This window comes from Martes martes (assembly GCF_963455335.1).
Source record: "Martes martes genome assembly, chromosome: 17".
Taxonomy (NCBI): Eukaryota; Metazoa; Chordata; class Mammalia; order Carnivora; family Mustelidae; genus Martes; species Martes martes.
In genome coordinates, this window is record NC_137905.1 from 38513544 (window position 1) to 38531402 (window position 17859).

Genomic DNA, 17859 nt, shown 5'->3' on the forward strand with positions numbered 1-17859 from the left:
TGTGCCAGTGCTGCCTGGCTTCCTGCTCCTGAAAGGAAGTCCTAGAAGTCTTTTAAAAGGAGAACATTCGGAAAGGGCCCTGGTTGAGGCACTGATACGGGGCAGAGGTTTGTTCCCAGAGGGGCAAGGTCAGAGAGGAAAAGCAGGTTCCGTCGTCATGTTTGCTGTGACCTACTTCTCCCGGACAAGCGAGGACCAGAGAAAGAACTGCTCCCTCACTACACGACGCACTGGTCGGCCCCCCCGAGTCCCTGATGCCCCCTGTGCTGTGCGGGCCACCTCCACTGCTTCCCACCCCACCCCCTGTCCCCATTCCCAGAACACCGTGCCCAGCCCAGAGGGGGCACCCTGGGAATGTCTGCTGCCTGGATGAATGCATGCACATCCGAGCAAATGTGGGGGCCCCAACTGAGCCAGAAACGAGGCCAGAGAGTCTACCGCGCTGTAGTCCCTTGGTCAGACCCGCTTTTCTCCTTGAGGAAGCCCTACAAAGAATGCCCTGGAGGAGATAATAGCAGTGTCTTTCACAATGGAAAGGTCAACCAACATGTGTTTATTGAGTGACTCCGTGGGCCAGCCCTTCGCTCCGCTTTGTAGGCGGTGACAAGACAGGCGAACCCACGGGGTGCTCTTGGTAAGCAGGTTGGAATCTAAACACGCAAGAAAAATTGGAGAGCAGGCCGGAGCAGCATGGCATTGTGTAGAAATATCCAGAAAAGGTTCTGAGGCTGGGGGTGTGTCGGGAGGCCAGGGAGCGTGGCTGGGCAGGAGCACTGGACAAGGCCGGGAGAAGAAGGTTGGCCGTTCCTGCCTTCCAAAGAGCTGAACGCCAGGTGTGCGGAGTGCGAGGCCTCCAGGCCAGCGTGGCGGGCACCGCGGCTGCCAGTGTCCCCCCTTTGCCTCGCCCAGCAGCCCTGCCCTGGGACAGGGGGCTTTAAACATTGTAGCTCCCCATTTGCTCCTTCTCTCTCTCTCTCTCATCACTGCCCTTCCCGCTGAGCCCTCTTTGAAATCTGACTAAGGTTGCGAGCGCATGTCTCGGCATTTCTGGATGCAATTTGGTATCATAGCAAAGAATCAAAGGATATTTGCTATCACTTTAAAGTATGTTTCTCTCCCTCTTCCTCTGAGCACCTGACCCCACAATCATCGCTGGCTTTGAAATAATAGGCCCATCATAATTACGGGAATTAGTCTGGAGGCTTCTGCCTTATTTGCTCAACCGAGGTTACTGAGGCCGTCTTTAGGGGTGGAAAGGGTGTCTGGCAACGCAGGGTGGGGACAGCCAGGTAGCAGGGCAGAGGGAGGGGCCCGGTGGGGAGGAGGCGCCCCCTCTGCCCAGCCCAACAGCCATGGCTCCTGGGGACAGTGGTGGGCCTAGTTTCCCCGGAGAAGCTCATACCAGGCTACAGGAGAAACGCCCCATGTTTGTAAACGCTGAACCCAAATTTAGCAAGTGGACGCTCTGTGTGATGGGCGTTTGCCACCTCCCTGAACGCTGTCCCCACATTTCGCGGCAGCAGAAACGGAGGCCCTGGTACAGATAAGGACTTGGGCTAGGACATGAAGGTGGTGGGCACCGTGTGCCGTCTGTCTCCGGCTCCAAGTCCCCGGCTCCGGGGCCCGAACACGTCAGATCTTGCATCAGCATGCCGCCCACACTGCCTGCCACTTTCCAGAGGCTTCTGCGTGCCCTTGGCCAAGGATGGCAGGCAGTCGCACTGTGCCTTCGAACCCGTGGTGCACAGCCTGATTCAGTCACTGCTTGGAGCACGCAGGGCTGAGCGCCGCTGTCACCTGGCAGCTGGCTCGGTCACCTCCCCTTCCGGGCTGTGGGGCAGCGGCAGGGTGGCGGCCCGAGGCTGGGTGGGCAGCCGTCCTTCCAGAGGGCGGCTCTGCTGTTCTTACAGGGTTTTAAGGGAATAGACCGAGAGTTAATGCAGAACTCTTTCTTTGACTTAATTTATTATAATATATGTGGCTAAAATGTAGATCACACTGCTGTTTGGATCTCCGTTTTGATTCCCAAAATTGCAATCATGGTAGGTGGATTATAACCTGCTTTAACATACAGATGAGGAGATGTATTCCTGTGCAATTTCCCCCAAGGAGAAGTCAGAGGATCAGGGGCAGGAGTTTTGAATAACCTTGCAACACTTAGTTGTCTCTCTCGGTTATGGGATAGAAATTAGCATCACAGGACAATATGTGTTGTAAATGTAGCACTGCGTGGAATATTCCTGAGGAAGAGTCTCCAAAGGGAACACGGGAACTGAATTTCCATGCGAGAGGAAAAGTCACCAGAATCAGATCTAGCAAAGTGGCGTCGCCCTTGTTAAATTGTTGTTTGTCCAAAAAAGACTGCATGCCTACTATGTGCCAGGCACCTGGCTAGAGGCTGGGGATTCCAAGGGAAAACCAGACAGACCAAAGATTTGCTGGGGGAAGCGAGCATAACAGTCACCCCTGCGTGATGCCCACCGAGGGGTGAGCTGGGAGGGGGACGGGGGGGTGGGGGAGGCTCTGAGCACCTACAGGGCCGAGGTTCCAGGCTGACGGAAAGGAGAATGTAGGGAGCATCCCGCAGATGGGGAAGCAGAGCCCTCTTTCCCAGTCAGGTAGTGTGTGCAGAGCACCCACCTCTCCCTGCCCCCAGGAACATATGTCCGGGCAGACTTTTTCCTCGGGCCCCGACACTCAGCAAGAAGTAGAGACAGAACAGACGGCCTGATGTGCTACCCCGGGGCGTGGCCTCTGCTTTCCCAGCAGCACAGCCATCCGGGGCCAGCACCTGCCCCGCTTCTTAAGTGCACCCCAAGGTTCTGTTCCCCTGAATCACACACCCCCCACCTGCCCCCCAGCATCTAGGACAGGGTTCCTGGAGCTGCCAAACCACACCCAGTGTCTGATGTCTGTGCGGACAGGTGCTGGGCCCTGGCCGAGGCAGGCGTGGACAAGAAAGGCCTTGGGGCAAGAGAAATTGTGAACAGTCTTGAACTGCAAATGGGGCATGCGAGGCTCCTGTGAGCAGGCTCTGTTCCCCTTGGTGGGAGTCAGGCTCTGGCGGTGGGAACCTTGCAGGGTCTGAAGGAGAGCCTGGAGGAGTAGCCTGACACCCCAGGGTAAGTGGCTGGGCTGTCAGGGGGCGAGGCTCTGCAGAGGCCAGCCTCTCAGGATCTCCCCTCCCCTCGGGGGAGAGCCGGCTGCAGCCCATCCCCCCCCAGCGCAGGCCACCTGCCTGCAGTGCGATGTGGGGCAGGTCTGCAGAGGCCAGCGAAGAACTTAAAAGGAAAAGATGACTTCCTTTATTTACCCGTTGCTCGGTATTTACTGAGCACCTGTTCTGTGCTGGGAAGTTTTGAGACACAAAGGTGAGAAAACTAAACTCCGTCCCAGCCTTTAAAAGAGGGAGCTAGAGGGAGCGTCCGAAATGAGGCAGGCATCATGCTTGTGGACCAAGTCCCAGACTCTGGGTGATGTTGTGAGCGTTGGGTTCTGGGGTGATCCCAAAGTCAGAAAACATCTCCCAGAGGAAATGTCCTTGGGGCGGAACCCTCAAGAATGAGTGGGATGAATCAGACAAGAAGGAGGTGGTGGTGGGCCTGGAGTCTGGGGTTTGGGCTTTGAAGTGGGACCAGAGTGTGGTGAGCTTCCGAGGTTCATCAGGAAAAAGGTTCTCGTCTTTCTCCAGAACCAGGAGAGCGGGCTCGGGATTCTCATGATGTTCTGGGGATACCCTGGACAGACCAGAGCAGGCCAGGGTGGGGCCTCCTAAGCCTGGTCGAGGGAAGTTTCCAGCTCAGGTCATACGCTCTGTCCCGGGTCACTGCCCCGTGCCCAGAGGACAGCTCGAAGGCCCTTCCTCTGTCTTCGGGTGTACTTTCCCAGGACGGTGCCCGGGCTGGTCAGAGGGAGTGTGGGCTGCAGTCTCCTTGCTGGAGTGGGCAGATAGGGCAGAGACGGTTAGACGCAGCTGCCCATCGCCCCAATACTGGCCGTCTCGTGGATAGACAGAGCACAGGTTGGAGAGGCCTGAGCCGCCCAAGACACTGTCTGCTCCTCTCTCTCCATCATCCCAGTCCTCTACCTCTCTGGAGGTTTTCCTCCGGTCCCCGCCCCCACTGCTCACCTCAAAGGGACATTTGGAGTAAGTCGGTCATGTCTAGGCAGTACCTTGAGGACAGGTGCCATATAAGCTATGACATAGGGACTAGAAAATGTAGGCATGATGGGGCCTCGTGCTCAGATTCCCCACCCCAGTGGCTCGTGGCACTTGGCACGGGGGAAATGATCTTCCCAGTTTGGCAGTGTGAATCCTCCTGGGAATTCCTGGGGAGGGGAGCTCTGGCCGTTTGACAGGCTCCCATGGCGATCCCATTAGATGGACCATTACCTGCCGGGTTCTCCTGGTTTTCTGTGTTGTGAGTGTTTGGGATCTCGGTGGAGGAGGGGACTGTTCGTTGAGAATCTACCCGATGCCTTTTCCTCATACTATTTCATTTGGTTTTTGCAAGAGATTGCAAAGTACGTGCCATTACTCCCACTTTACAAACAGCGTTTGGAGGCTGGGCCAGGCTCGGAAACATTTGCCCAGCACCCGGAGTGGTGGGGCCAGACCAGAAGCCAGTGACGGTCCTCCCCTGCCGGGGCGACTCTGTGGGATGTCAGGGGCATTAAGGCCTTGCAAAGCCACTATTTCATGAGACGCTCCGATTCCTTCGTGATATGTACGGTTATCCAATGATTATGTCGTTTTACCCACAAGGGGCCTAGGCCTCGTGGAGGTGTCACAGTGTCCTCGGGAATCACAGAATGGAGAACCCGAACTCAGGTCTTGGAGTCCAACAGATGGCAGTGTGGGGAGCTGGTCCCTTCAGGCCGGGCAGTCTCGGAGCCGGCCTGGAGGCTTCGCGGACACCCTGCTCTGGCCTGCTGTCCCCTTCCCCCACAAACGAAGTTTCTTGTTGCCACCCCTCCTCCCTGGGGGCTCCTTACACGACACCCTCGTCCCGCTTAGTCTGCTCCTTGTCCCCTATCGGGATTCCTTTGGACGCGTCTGTGGGATCCGCAGAGTCTGGAAAGTTCCCTTTGAGAAATTTGCCAACACTTGATACTTTTATCTGCGATCAAAGGAAGAAAGAGCAGACTTGACCTTCCTGTTAGAGGCCGCTACCCGGGAAGCTGGTTCCGCCCGGAGCTAGGGTCAGTTCATCTGTTCAAGAACCACTCCTGCGCTCGTGTGTCGGGTGAAGAGCCGTGTGTCACCTACTACACGCCAGATGTGGAGGAAGAGGAACTGCAGCCTTGTTCTCTGCCAGCCACATCTGGAAGGAAAGCTGGTATCAGGGAAGAACGAAATCCAGGCTCTTCCTCCAGCCAGAAAAGCAGCGCGGAAGCCTCGCTCAGGATTGAACTGGTTGCTCTCCAGTGACACGCCTGATACGTCACTGGGTAAGGTCACCCGTGCGAATGTCAAGAACGGTCAGGCTCTTCCCAATTCCCACAAGAGGGGAAACAGTGAAAACTTTGCTAAAAGTGCCCTAGCCGTATTTGCAACCTTCCACTGCCTTTCCAGCAGCCTTGCCTCACCTGATGGGGACACGGGACAGGGAGGACCATTCCCCAGGGCGTCCCCTCTGGCTTTGTTTTGCCTGCAGGTACCAAGACAATGGACAGTGGGGTAGCCTCGGCCATAGCTTTGGCTCCTCTGCTCTGTGGCCTGAGCCAAGGGCAAAGGTTTTGCCTTTTGGAGTTGCACCCGCTGAACAACAGATCTCCAGAAAGATCTATGTGCTGAGATGAACAGAACAGGAGAGATTATTATTATTTTTTTTTTTTGCTAATTTTTATATGTCATCCAAAGTAATTATTATTACAGGGTTTTGAAAGGTTTAGCATTTATTCAAAAAATTTTTAATTTTGATTCAGTGATAGTGTTTTTCTGATAAAGGTTCTCAAATTAAAAGGGCTGGAAGAAGTCAGTGAGGCTCAAAAATGGCAGTAACTTCAGAGCTGGCAACTGACACTTGTTTTCTGCCACTGTTTACTCTTCAATAAAAAATGCATATTTACCATAGCAACCTCGGGATCACGTGACGCCCTATCTTACCCGCTACCCTCTAAAACAGAATAGCTTCTTAAAGAAACACACACATTCTAATAGGCATGCCTTTCAGATGCAAAAATGTGTTCTTTATAAGGAAGCCCTCTTCCCTGGGATTTAATGCTAATAAACACGTCATCTTTATAGAAATCCTTTTGGTCCCGTGTCTTAAATTTCAGGGCGTTCATTCTGGAAATCAAAATAAAATTACTCTTCGAAGCCCTTTTGATTATCTTGAGAATTTGCTGATTATTTATTTTAATACCGTTCTAAAAAAAAAATATATATATATGTATTTGCATTTGTGTGTGTGTGTGTGTGTGTGTGTATTTTTTTTCTCCCTCCCCAAACAGCAGCCGTTAGTATTATTTGGAAGGGAGTCTGGTGTAGGTTCTAATGACCTGCCGCGTCATCTGTGATTAAAGATTGTCATCTATGTGAGGCTTGCCTGCAGCCTGAATTGCTTTTCACTGTTAACTTGAGAGAATTTCCTGGGTCTTCAGAGCTTTGGGGAAATTGCACCACCCCGGACTTTGAGGAAAGGAACATTGTCCGTCATTCCTGACCTTGGGCATGTGTCTGGTTCCATAGCTTCAGGCTAGTGGGGAGAGGAGAGCCCTAAAGCCACAGGCCTCTGCTGTCCCCACTATGCCATCGTGGCACAGGACAGGTCCCTTTGGCAATATTCCTATTAAAAGCTACCATTCATTGGGGCACATCCTGCACCAGGAACCATGCTATGAGCCGTCATGTCTGCCTCCGTTTTGCAGTTAAGGCAACCGAGCCTCAGAGAGGTTTTATGTAATTCACTCAGAATCACAATTCTAAGACTTGGTGGAACGTGGTTTCGACCTGAAGCCTTGGACCGGGAACAGTTTCTGCTTAGGGTGCAGCTGGACCCTTTCCGTCACACTTAGGGCTGGAAGGACAAGTAGGGATGGACGGAGGAGGGGACAGTGTGAGGCACTTTTCAACTCAAAATGTTCCTCTGGAGATCTGCACGGCCTTGCCCTGTCCCAGTTTTTTGGAACACCCTCTACGCTCTGGCTTTTACCCGGGCCTGGCAGCCACATATCCTTGCAGATGCCACGGTCCTGGGGCCGGGCAGCGTGGTGGCAATGTGAGGGTTGTGGGATGAGGACTATGGCTACGGTCAGGAGGCCGGGGGCCAGGAGGGTTTCCCTTGAAGCAGGCCTGGTGGATTTTTAAAATTCCTTTCTGCTGCGTGCGGACCGGTCTGAAAAACAAGAACATATTGCGACTCCGTTATGCTTGGTGGCTTTGCGGGGAAAAGCCGAGGGCGAAGTGAGGCAGGGCTCTCCACGGCCAAGTGGCATTGTGACCTGAAGCTTGGAGGAGGAGAATCGCCCAGACCCCACGGCCCGGCCAGCCAATCCGACTGCAGCGTGTCCACGAGCCATTTCATAATTATCCATCATGAATGCCTCCATGCTGCCTCAATAGATTATTTAAAATGGTGCATGTTCTTCCCAAGCAACCTCAAGTCAGCCCGCACTGTACATACATACAAGCCGGGAGAGGTAATTGCTTATCATGTATCTCTTTGTTCCAGACACTTTTATAAAAGAGTATGTATTATGTATGGTGTGACCTTCAAATGTCAGGAATGTGTTGTGCAATAAACTGTCAATATTTGTGGTTATAAGGTACTAGATGACTTTTACAATAATTGGAACGGCTATATTAAAAGCTTGGATCACTCAGCTGGTTAAAGAGAAAGACACAGGCCAGCGTTCATCGGGGACTTGCCTTCTGCCAACGATTAAATGAAAGATACTGCAAGGTGCTTAAGATGTCTTCTTTGTTTAAAAAAGAATATGGCAAAACATGTCTCCAGGGGAGACGTTATCTCCAAATCATGCCTTCTCCTTTCCGTGCACTCGGATCCCAAGAGAAAACTCAGCCGCACAAGTTATGGCGACTGACCAAGTGCATTTTAAAAAAGATCAGTCCAGCCTGTGCTTGGTGTCATTTTGGTAAGAATTCCTTGAAACCTACCGGCAGCCAAAGACATCTCCTCTGGTCTTCTCCCTAGCCTCCCCCACCCCCCATAACCAAATGAAGGGGCTGTAAATTATCTTAAGAGGATCTTAAAAGCTATAGTTTTTTTTTTTATAAAGAAAATAAATGATGTAGAAATCTTTTGGGAATTTATGCTTTACTAAAAGTAGAGGCTTCTATAGTTTTCTTTCTTTCTTTTTTTTTTTTTAAGAAAGGAGTACTTCATTTAAATGATGGAAAAAAGGAGGCATAACAAATATTTTACAATAACTACAATAGCCATTGGAACATGGATTACTTTAAAAATATCTGTTTCACTGTATTCTTCTACTGATTAAGTTCTCTTTATGCATAGGGGTGGCTGATTCTTCTCACGCCAGCGAGATCTTTCTTTAAAACCCAGAAAGTGGGCAAGTGAAATAGTGAATGGCGCCTTAGCACCATGTCCCCATCTTCTAGAAAGCCTACCTGTGACCTTGATGATTCTGTGTGTGTTCATGGTTCCTTCCACCTGGATGGAGAGGGAGCTGGGAGGTTTTTTTCCCCCGTCCAGCCCACCTCCTCCAGGAAGGCCTCCAGCATGCCCCTGACCTCCTGTGTACTCCACTGGTGTCACACTCCAGCCCCTTAAGGTGCTGAGCCGTTGGGGGGCATTTCTGGTGTTTTGCTGCTGCCCTGGGTCAGGTTCTTCCAGGCTATTCAACACAGTCTCCCTCTTGAGGCCAGGAGCCGATCTTGGCCTCTGAATTTCAACTTGTTTGCCTCCTCTGATTCTCTACTGAAAAATGTACAGTTTAAAAAAAAAAAAGTGTGTGCGCAGCTCCTGCTCTGACCTGAGGGCCTACCACAGTTGGCGATACAAGGCCACATGACAGTAAATGGCCTATGTTCGTGTGGCACCTGTGCTCTGGGTTGGGGACAGGCGGTAAGCAGACAATGCATGGGTCCTTTCGCGTCTGCAAGGGGTGGTAGGTGGGTGCTGTGAAGGAAGAGGCCAGAGAAAGAGCATGTGGGGGGTTGGGGAGGTGTGGTCTTCAGATGGCGTGGTCAGAGACTCCTCCGCCTTTAGGACCAAAGCCCGAGTGTGGGTCTCCCTGTGAGTTCTGGGGAAAGAGAATCCCAGGTGGATGGAAGCAGGAGCAAAACTCTCAGTGGGGTGCCAGCTGGGAGAGCTTGAGAACAGAAAATGGGCTGGAGTACAGTCGGAGTCTGAGGAGGTCAGAGCAGTTGTGGGGACACTTAGGAAGGGGGGTTGCAGGCCAAGAGAAGGAGTTAGGGGTAGAACCAATGGCCTGCCCTTCTGCTCATGACCCGGCTTTTCCCCGGACGTGGCGGCTCCCCGCGGGCCGTCCGTCCCCAGACTCAGTCTTCTGCCTGTTTCTCCTCACCCGGTGGGTTCACAGATGATCCCGTTCTGCACCGGTCACCTTCACCGTCTGTGGGATGGGTCCTCTCGGGTCCCTGGCCGGGCCCGAGGGAAGAGAAGGGTGTGCAGAGCCCAATGAGACCCATCCCACTGATAACGTCTTGTCCTAGGTCGCTTCCAGGAGGCCTGCATCCTGCCTGCCGCAGCCACGGTCACAGCCCCCAGGTTGGGGACGAAAAGCGCCTGCCCATCGCCGGCCCTGAGGGCCTGGGGAGGGCTGGCAACGTGGTTGTCAACAGCAGCGTTGCTCAGTGCCAAAGGGAAGAGACCCCATGGGTGGCCCAAACACTCGCGGGGGTGTCCCACACACTCCCCTGCCAGACAATTAAGAAAGGGCTCTAGGCTTGGTAAAACCAGAAACACATTTGGCCCACAGAGCTTGATTTTGAAGCCCTTGTGTATTTTAAGGGAAATTTAATCCGTGTGTTTCTGATTCATTTTCACTTAACTCATCAAAATGTTGCTTTAGAGAAGCTATTTGAGATCCTAGTATCTTATATTTTCTCTCTCTCCAAATTGTAGCCCTTTTAATGACCTATTTCCCCAATTCCAGAAATCCTGTCTTGCCAAAAGCAAATGGAGCTCTGCAGGGTTTTGAGCTTGGGTCGAAGGTGAGAAAAGGAAGCGGCAGAGAACGTTCCACCTCTCCCCCTCCCCCCTCGATGCACAGGGTTCAGCTCCCATGTGCTGGGCTTGCCAGGGAACCCTGCCGGGCTCTAGTCCTAAGAACCCGTGGGGAACTGACCTTCCACAAGTGGACATCCTTTTCTAAAATAGCTCTCTCTTTAAACAAATACTTTGACCAGTCCATAGTAATGCCTAACTGTTTAACATGACTATATATGGCATCGTAACAGAGAACTCCGATGAACCAGAGACACCAGATTAATACTGACTCGGGACCCAAGTTTCGTCTCCCAAGAGTTAAGCAGAATTATTTGCAGGAACGTTCCAATTTTTCTGCATACCACTAATTTAAAATCATTTTTTAAACTGAAAGGATGTCTTCCCTGAACCAGGCATCTCTATCACAGCAATCACTGTTCTATCTGGGTCTGTTAATTTTAAAAGTTTTCAAAACAAGGGAAAGTGTTAAGCTTTGGAGAGGAAGTATATACATTCCTCCGGACCTTCTCCAAGGTGTTAGGTTGTTTTCTTTCCCCCCCGGAAACATTTTAAAGCGCCGGTATCTGCGGGCAAAGGAATTAAAAAAGATGCAATTTGTCTGTGTTCTGCTCACCCCTTCGACTCCCCAAATAGTTTTCTTCTTCATTAATGAAGCGGGAGCCGTGCTTCTGAGATGCTCTTTGCACAAGGCAGACTCTCAGAATTAACTACACAACTCACCTGGGAAAATGCATTTTCTGTTACACAGGAAGTTCCCTAGAAATTAAAATGCCACGGCATTTTGTGTCATGAAGTACTAAGTGCTCAGGTGTCCAGACAGCGCCCCCAGCTGCGTGCGGTCGCCGGGAGATCTCTCTGGTCCCTGCGTGGGCTCCGTAGCGGGCGCAGCAGCCTTATCATTTCTTTTAACGGACGTCTTCCCGAGATCTGCTTCTGGGCTTGTGAAGGCTGAGGCCACACCTTGGCAGGATGGAGGGAGAACAGGCATACATGCACACTTTGAGAGGAACCCTCTCTTCGCTTTCAGTTTCCTGTCTCCGCTCTGTCCCTTTTGGCCTCCCGGGCTCTTGGTCCCGGCCTTATTCTGTGAGTCGGTGAGACCACCTGCAGGACTGGGACTAAGCCCCTGACCAGTAAAGGAGGATGCTGCCTGGGCCGTCCCCGGTGTCCTCCGACGATGACGGCTTTCCAAATCTCCATGGCTTTCTCTCGTTGGTGCAAAGTCTGGCGTGGGGTGTCTGCCAGCCATCTGGAGACTCAGTGCCCCGTCGTTTGTGATTCTTGCCACGCCAACCCTTGTGTTGCAGGGCCACCGAGGCAGGGGGAGAGAGGGAGGGCAAGGCGTCAGCCCTAGCTATTGGCCAGGACTTGGCACCTGAACTCAGCTTACTGCAAACGAGGTTGGGGAAAGTAGGGGCAGGGGAGCTATTTAGGAGAACTGACTGTCTCTTTCATTGGTTTTTCCCTCCCAGTTCCCCAAGACCCATCTCTGGTCTCTCATTTGGCTAAGGATGAGGCGAGGCTGGGCAGTGGGGGAAGATAGCCTAGAAGATGGGACCGCAGGAGTCCAGGAACCTGGAGGGGAAGGGTCGGGAAGTTCCACCCTCTGGGCTAGATGGAACCAGGGCAGGCGGTGAGCGAAGGGATTTACCCCAGGACCGCCAAGCATTAGGCACCCAGAAGGAAAAGATGCCACCTCCTGACTCCCAAGCCAGCCTTCTTGGCAAACAAGCCTATTTTAAATATGTACCAAGGAAGCTCAGTGTTTAAAGAGAACCTGGGGGGAAATCTACCCTTAAAATACAAATTTATTTCATTAACTAAGTTTTTACACTGCAGACATATATATGTAAGGTTAAGTGCATAATGAGGCCCCGTAAATTATATTCACGTCCAGCTGGATAGCCAACTTCAAGGATGGATTCAGACAGCGGCTGGTAGTATTTTGTGTGTGTTTAGGTTTTAACTTTTGGAAAGTTGTTTGTCTTCCTAAGCATTTGATTCTTTGTCTATCCAGGCTGCCGGTTTGTGGCTCAGCCGAGGAGATGAGGCTTCCAACAGGCTCCGCGCTGTGTTTAATCCCCCTGGGTCTTCCGTTCTCACACCCTCCCCCTATGAATGTTAAGGGGGTGGGGGAGGTAATGCACCTTAATGTCCCCTTGATCTAGGCCAACCTTGCTGTACACTTGGAGGATTAGAATAAGCAGATGGAAATGTGAGAGGCATGGTGTCTGACCTTGAGATGACACAATTAGAAAGGTCTTGTCTTATGTCCCCTCGCCCCCAAATAACATATACTTGAAACATCGCTCGCAGGGATTAGGTCCATCTTCTCCTTTCTCAGCAAGCCGGTATCAGCTTGTGGGAGTAAGAGAAAGCTTGTGGGGGTTTTGATTCCCGTGGACAGTTCACTTGTTCTAAGTCAAAACTCTGGAAGGGTTACGCAGACGCCCTGTGTCCCTCTGGAGTATCATTTGCTGTATCCACGCAGGATATCCGTTTCTGAAGAATAGAGCTCATATGTAATGGGGTCAAGAAAAGAAACAGGAGCTCTTGGAGTTCTCTCTCTGCCATTTCCCCATCACATGAGGCTTAGAACCCACCCAGGCTAAATCTGGCCTCCCAGTCTGCAGCCAGATGCCTGGTCCTGGGGACACCCCGGCCTCTAGGAGTCAGCAGGACGGACTGGCCTTTCTTTCTTTTTTCTTTTTTTTTTTTTTTTTTTAAGATTTTATTTATTTATGTGACAGACAGAGATCACAAGTAGGCAGAGAGGCAGGCAGAGAGAGGGAGGAAGCAGGCTCCCCACCGAGCAGAGAGCCCGATGCGGGGCTCGATCCCAGGACCCTGGGATCATGACCCGAGCGGAAGGCAGAGGCTTTAACCCCCTGAGCCACTCTGGCGCCCCCGGACTGGCCTTTCTTTGACAGATAAGCCAGGAGGAGCAGATGACAGGTCTGAGGCTGACCACTGTCCATCTACCCAACACACTTAGAGCAAGTATCTGATCCAGGAGAAGAGATACTAAAGGTTTTAGGAAAAGGACTTAAAAAGAAAAAAAAAAAGCTGAAACCGATCCATAAATGGTCTGAGGAAGGATGACGAATGTGACTTTTATGATGCTTCTTTCTATCTACTGCCTGTGTCCTGGAGAGGCCGGGAAGGCCGGTCCATCCCTAAGCAGGTCCTATGAAGCAGCCAGCGCTGTGGGACCACAGTGAAAGCCTGGGTGCTCCATTCCGAGCATCCTCGCAGGAGGACAGCCGTTGGTGCTTTTATACTCTGGGTAGAGGAGTCCTCTTGGGTTCCAGTGTGGTTGGACCGAGTGTGGCACACCGTGCTCTCTGCTACCCATCCGGGTTCGGGCACCCACTCCCACACAGGCCCTTCGAGGGTGCGGCATGGCCAGGCTTCCTCAGCCACGGTTGTCCTTGGCATTCAGCCGCTCGGACACTTCCTGGGACCACCCACAATTCCCCTTCATCGGAGCTCAGAGTTTGTTTTTTCTAGTTGGATTAGTCTAAGAGTAAATGCCATAGGCTTTCTGGCCCTCCGAAAAAAACAAAACAAAACAAAAAATAAAACACCATTTCTGTGTAGAGTGAAAATTAGACTCTTAAATCTGCAAAGAAAGCTGTTTATCTTACAAATTTATTCTTTTTATTGGGCCACACATGTCCAAGATAGAAAGATAAAAGGAAAACAGATACAGGCCATCACTTATAGTGACATAGAGTGAGGCCCTTCTCATCCTCATCTTCCGCAGAACCTTCCAGACTGGTACGTGAGCCTTATCTATGTATTGGTCTATCAAGCGGCCTGGACAAGGACTCACCGAAAACCACAGTAGAAGTTTGTCCTCCGTGCTCTCTTCCTCCCACCTTTCTACTGTTCACAAATGGGCTCTGTTGGAGGAAAGGCTCTGGGGAAGGGGCTCACGGGCAGATGGTGCAACATGGGGCTTTGCAGGAATTTAATGTCAAAAGTCCACGCCTGCCTACCACCTCTGTCCTGAAGGCAACATCCGGGGCACTTAGTTCTGCTTATAATTCAAACTGACAGCTGTTGGCCTCCTCCCTTAAATAGGGCATCTTAACTCTGTTGCAGGGAGCCCTTGGCGGAATTTTAATCAGGCTCTTTGTGATTTTTTTTTTAACATCTTAATTTTATTTTATTTGTTTCATGTTCCAAGATTCATTGTTTATGCACCACACCCAGTGCTCCATGCAATACGTGCCCTCCTTAATACCCACCACCAGGCTCACCCACTTCCCCCCCCCACCCCTCCCAAACCCTCAGTTTGTTTCTCAGAGTCCACAGTCTCTCAGGCTTTGTCTCCCCCTCCGATTGACCCCAATTCAGTTTGCCTTTCCTTCTAGTGTCCTCCATGTTATTCCTTATGCCCCACCAGTCAGTGAAACCATAGGATAATTGACTTTCTCTGTTTGACTTATTTCACTCAGCATAATCTCCTCCAGTCCCATCCATGTTGATACAACAGTTGGGTATTCATCCTTTCTGATGGCCGAATAATATTCCATTGTATATATGGTCCACATCTTCTTTATCCATTCTTATGTTGAAGAGCATCTCCACTCTTTCCACAGTTTGGCTATTGTGGCCATTGCTGCTATGAACATTGGGGTACAGGTGACCCTTCTTCTCACTACATCCGTATCCTTGGGCTAAATACCCAGTGGTACAATTGCAGGTTCATAGGTAGCTCTATTTTTAATTTCTTAAGGAATCTCCACACTGTTTTCCAAACTAGCTGCACCAACTTGCATTCCCACCAACAGTGTAGGAGGGTTCCCCTTTCTCCACATCTTCTCCAACACCTGTTGTTTCCTGTCTTGTTAATTTTGGCCATTCTAGCTGGTGTAAGGTGGTATCTCAATGTGGTTTTGATTTGAATTTCCCTGATGGCTAGTTTTTCATGTGTCTGTTAGCCATATGTATGTCTTCATTGGAGAAGACATACTGTCCATTTTTTGACATGACTATCTGTTTTTTGGGTATTGAATTTGAGGGATTCTTTATAGATCTTGGATATCAGCCCTTTGTTTGTGGTGTCATTTGCGAATATCTTCTCCCATTCCGTGGGCTGCCTCTTTGTTTTGTTGGCTCTTTGTGATTTTAAGTTGACCTCACAATTCCACAAAAGGAAAACTGAACAAATGCAACACATTTGGGGTTGGCGTGGTTGGGGGTGATAGGGTGGGTGGGAAATGGCATTCCAACTATTTCAACCCAAGGTGTGGTTGACTTGAAGTTGACATCTGGCCATTGTTTCCCTGGGCAGCAGCCCCTGGTGGACCTAACCTGTGGGCCGTGGAGTACCCCACGATGACTGCAGGGGGGCGCTGGTTTGCCATGAAGTGGCAAAATAGATCATTTTGTGCCCGCCTCCCCGATTCAATAGCCCCCTTAACACATTCATGTGGTTGATCAGAAAGCTGGTGATAGGTGGGTTGGGTTCTAGATGCCTGTAGACCCGGTCCTGTTATCTGTGCAAAATTATGAGGGCAAAGACTGCTGGACAGACAGACCCTTTGAACAGCTCTTCCAAGGTTGGCTGGAGGAGTTGGAGAGCATGGGATCAAAAGTGAGCCTTCAAAGAACTTTTCCAGGATGATGTTATCGCTGTGTATTAACCCAAATGCAGAGAGGACGCTTGAAGCCAAGGGTTTCCACGGTTGCTTGGAGCCAACATCCAAATAAGAATTAAATGTGATTGCCTTCATCTTGTGCACGGCCTATAAGTCTGTCCCTTTTGGCTGTTAGCGGAGAACACCAGGAACGGATGTTGTAGAATAAAAGCAATTTGCATTTTCCATTGCTTGGAAGGTACAAATCTTATTTATTCTGCTTCTCTGCAGAACTCATAGGTCTGCTTATTATCTGAGAAGGTCCCCTTGTTCTCCTAACAGATCCACCGTGGGGCCCAGAGGGTGGGCTGGGAGTGGCATCAAGGACCCCGCCAGCCCCAGGAGCTTGGGTTCTGTGCTGGGGTGAGCCTCCAGCTCTGCAGGGAGGCCCAAGGAGAGGGCTCCAGTGCCTCCCCTCCCAAGTGCCGCAGATTCCCGGCTCCTACCCTGCTCCCTGAATGTCGCCTCTCTGGCAGTGCGATGTCGGGCCTCGGGTATTGCAATAACATATCCTCCAACCACTAGATATTTTCACGGTTTTATTTACTATTATGTCCCATCATTTCTGTGCAGAAGGCAGCCGTATGTAAATTTTATTCCATTTTCTAATGGTTTGGGTTACATAACAAATAACAGCAGGAAGGAAAATTTGTATTGATACTTTACAGAGGAAGTTCTCAAGTCACTGCACAAAGATTTAACTGCTCGGCTCGAAGTTTATGGGAGTTTTGCAGCTGAGTTTCTGCACATGACTTTGAATATGTCACTATATGTTTATCATGGGCTAATTGTGGAATCGCATTTCCATACTTTTTCTTCTCCCTTTCATAAGATTACAGCAGCCAGCGATGGATACCAAGCTCTACAAGGAAGAAATGATCAGTTGTGGATAATTGTCTTTCCTGTCCCAAAATAACTGTATGTTTGCATGTCTTCGGGACTCGGCCGAGACACATTTTTTCCCCCATTTGTTGCTAGATATAATGCAAATGTGATTTCGATCTTATAGTGAGCTCTCACCAGCTAGTCCATATTACAAATTAATCAGATTCAACAAACACCAACATTTTTAAACTTTTGGAAAAAAAATATTTAATAGGAGCTAAGCAAAAGAAGAAATCAAACCAGCTGCTGACACAGCTGTTTCTTTTCTTGTTTAATTCAGTTCAATATAAAGGTACCATATGCTGCTTAAAATGATGATGGGAAAGATGAAATAATTTAAGAGAATAACAAGAAAATACATGAATTGTCAGCATTCTGTCAGATTTAAAGAATGAAATAGACAGGTGTAGTATTGACATGTTTAACTTTGTGTGGTGTTAGCAGTTTTGGTGCGAACAGCTTCTGACGTGCTGAAGTGATGTGAGAACGTTTCTTCTCCGCTGCAGACATCGGCGAGGAGGCTGGGAGAGCCGCCGGGGTCCAGCAGCCCGCGCTGCTTCGCGACAGGAGCCTGGGCTCGGCCATGAAGGACTGCCCATACTGTGGGAAGACCTTCCGGACATCCCATCATCTAAAGGTGCACCTGCGGATACACACAGGTGAGAGGCGCGGGCGCGTCGCTGTGCGCAGCGTCCAGCAGAGGCCACGCTCCCGGGCCCGGGTCACCCCCTGTGTTGCCACCAGCACCGCTGCACTCTCCGTGGGCCAGGCCGGACCCCGCTGCAATGGGGGGACCCCGCGGGGTCCTTCTGCCCCGGTTCGTCGCTGCGCAGCCAGCTTCCCTCCTGAGTCGCATTGGGTGGGCAGACACAGACACCCCTGTGGCCCGGGTGTAGGAGGGGGATGCTTGGTCATGGCTGCAGGGTCGGTTTGGTGATGTGTGTAATGGTCCCCCTCGCACCCTGGCACTGACCAGGGGCTCTGCAGGTGCAAAGCTCGAGAGCCGGGCTCAGACCCTGAGTATGAAAGGGAACGGGGGAGCTCCCTTCCTAGGTTCCCACACCAGAGGCCCGTCTGGTGGCAGCAACCCACTGCCCGGGATGGAGGACTGGCTCTGCGCTGAGTCCCCTCAAAAGAAAAGTAGGGGT

General features: G+C 51.0%; 1 protein-coding gene across 1 annotated transcript in view; it reads left to right on the plus strand.

Moving 5' to 3' along the window:
- The window catches only part of ZNF536 (zinc finger protein 536), a gene marked incomplete at both ends in the record, with an annotated part of 234634 nt that overhangs the window by 63920 nt on the left and 152855 nt on the right, over positions 1-17859 (plus strand). Inside the window, one exon of the mRNA XM_080828437.1 lies at positions 17218-17370. Coding sequence (XP_080684563.1) covers positions 17218-17370 — 153 coding nt within the window. The remainder of the gene's footprint in view (positions 1-17217; positions 17371-17859) is intronic.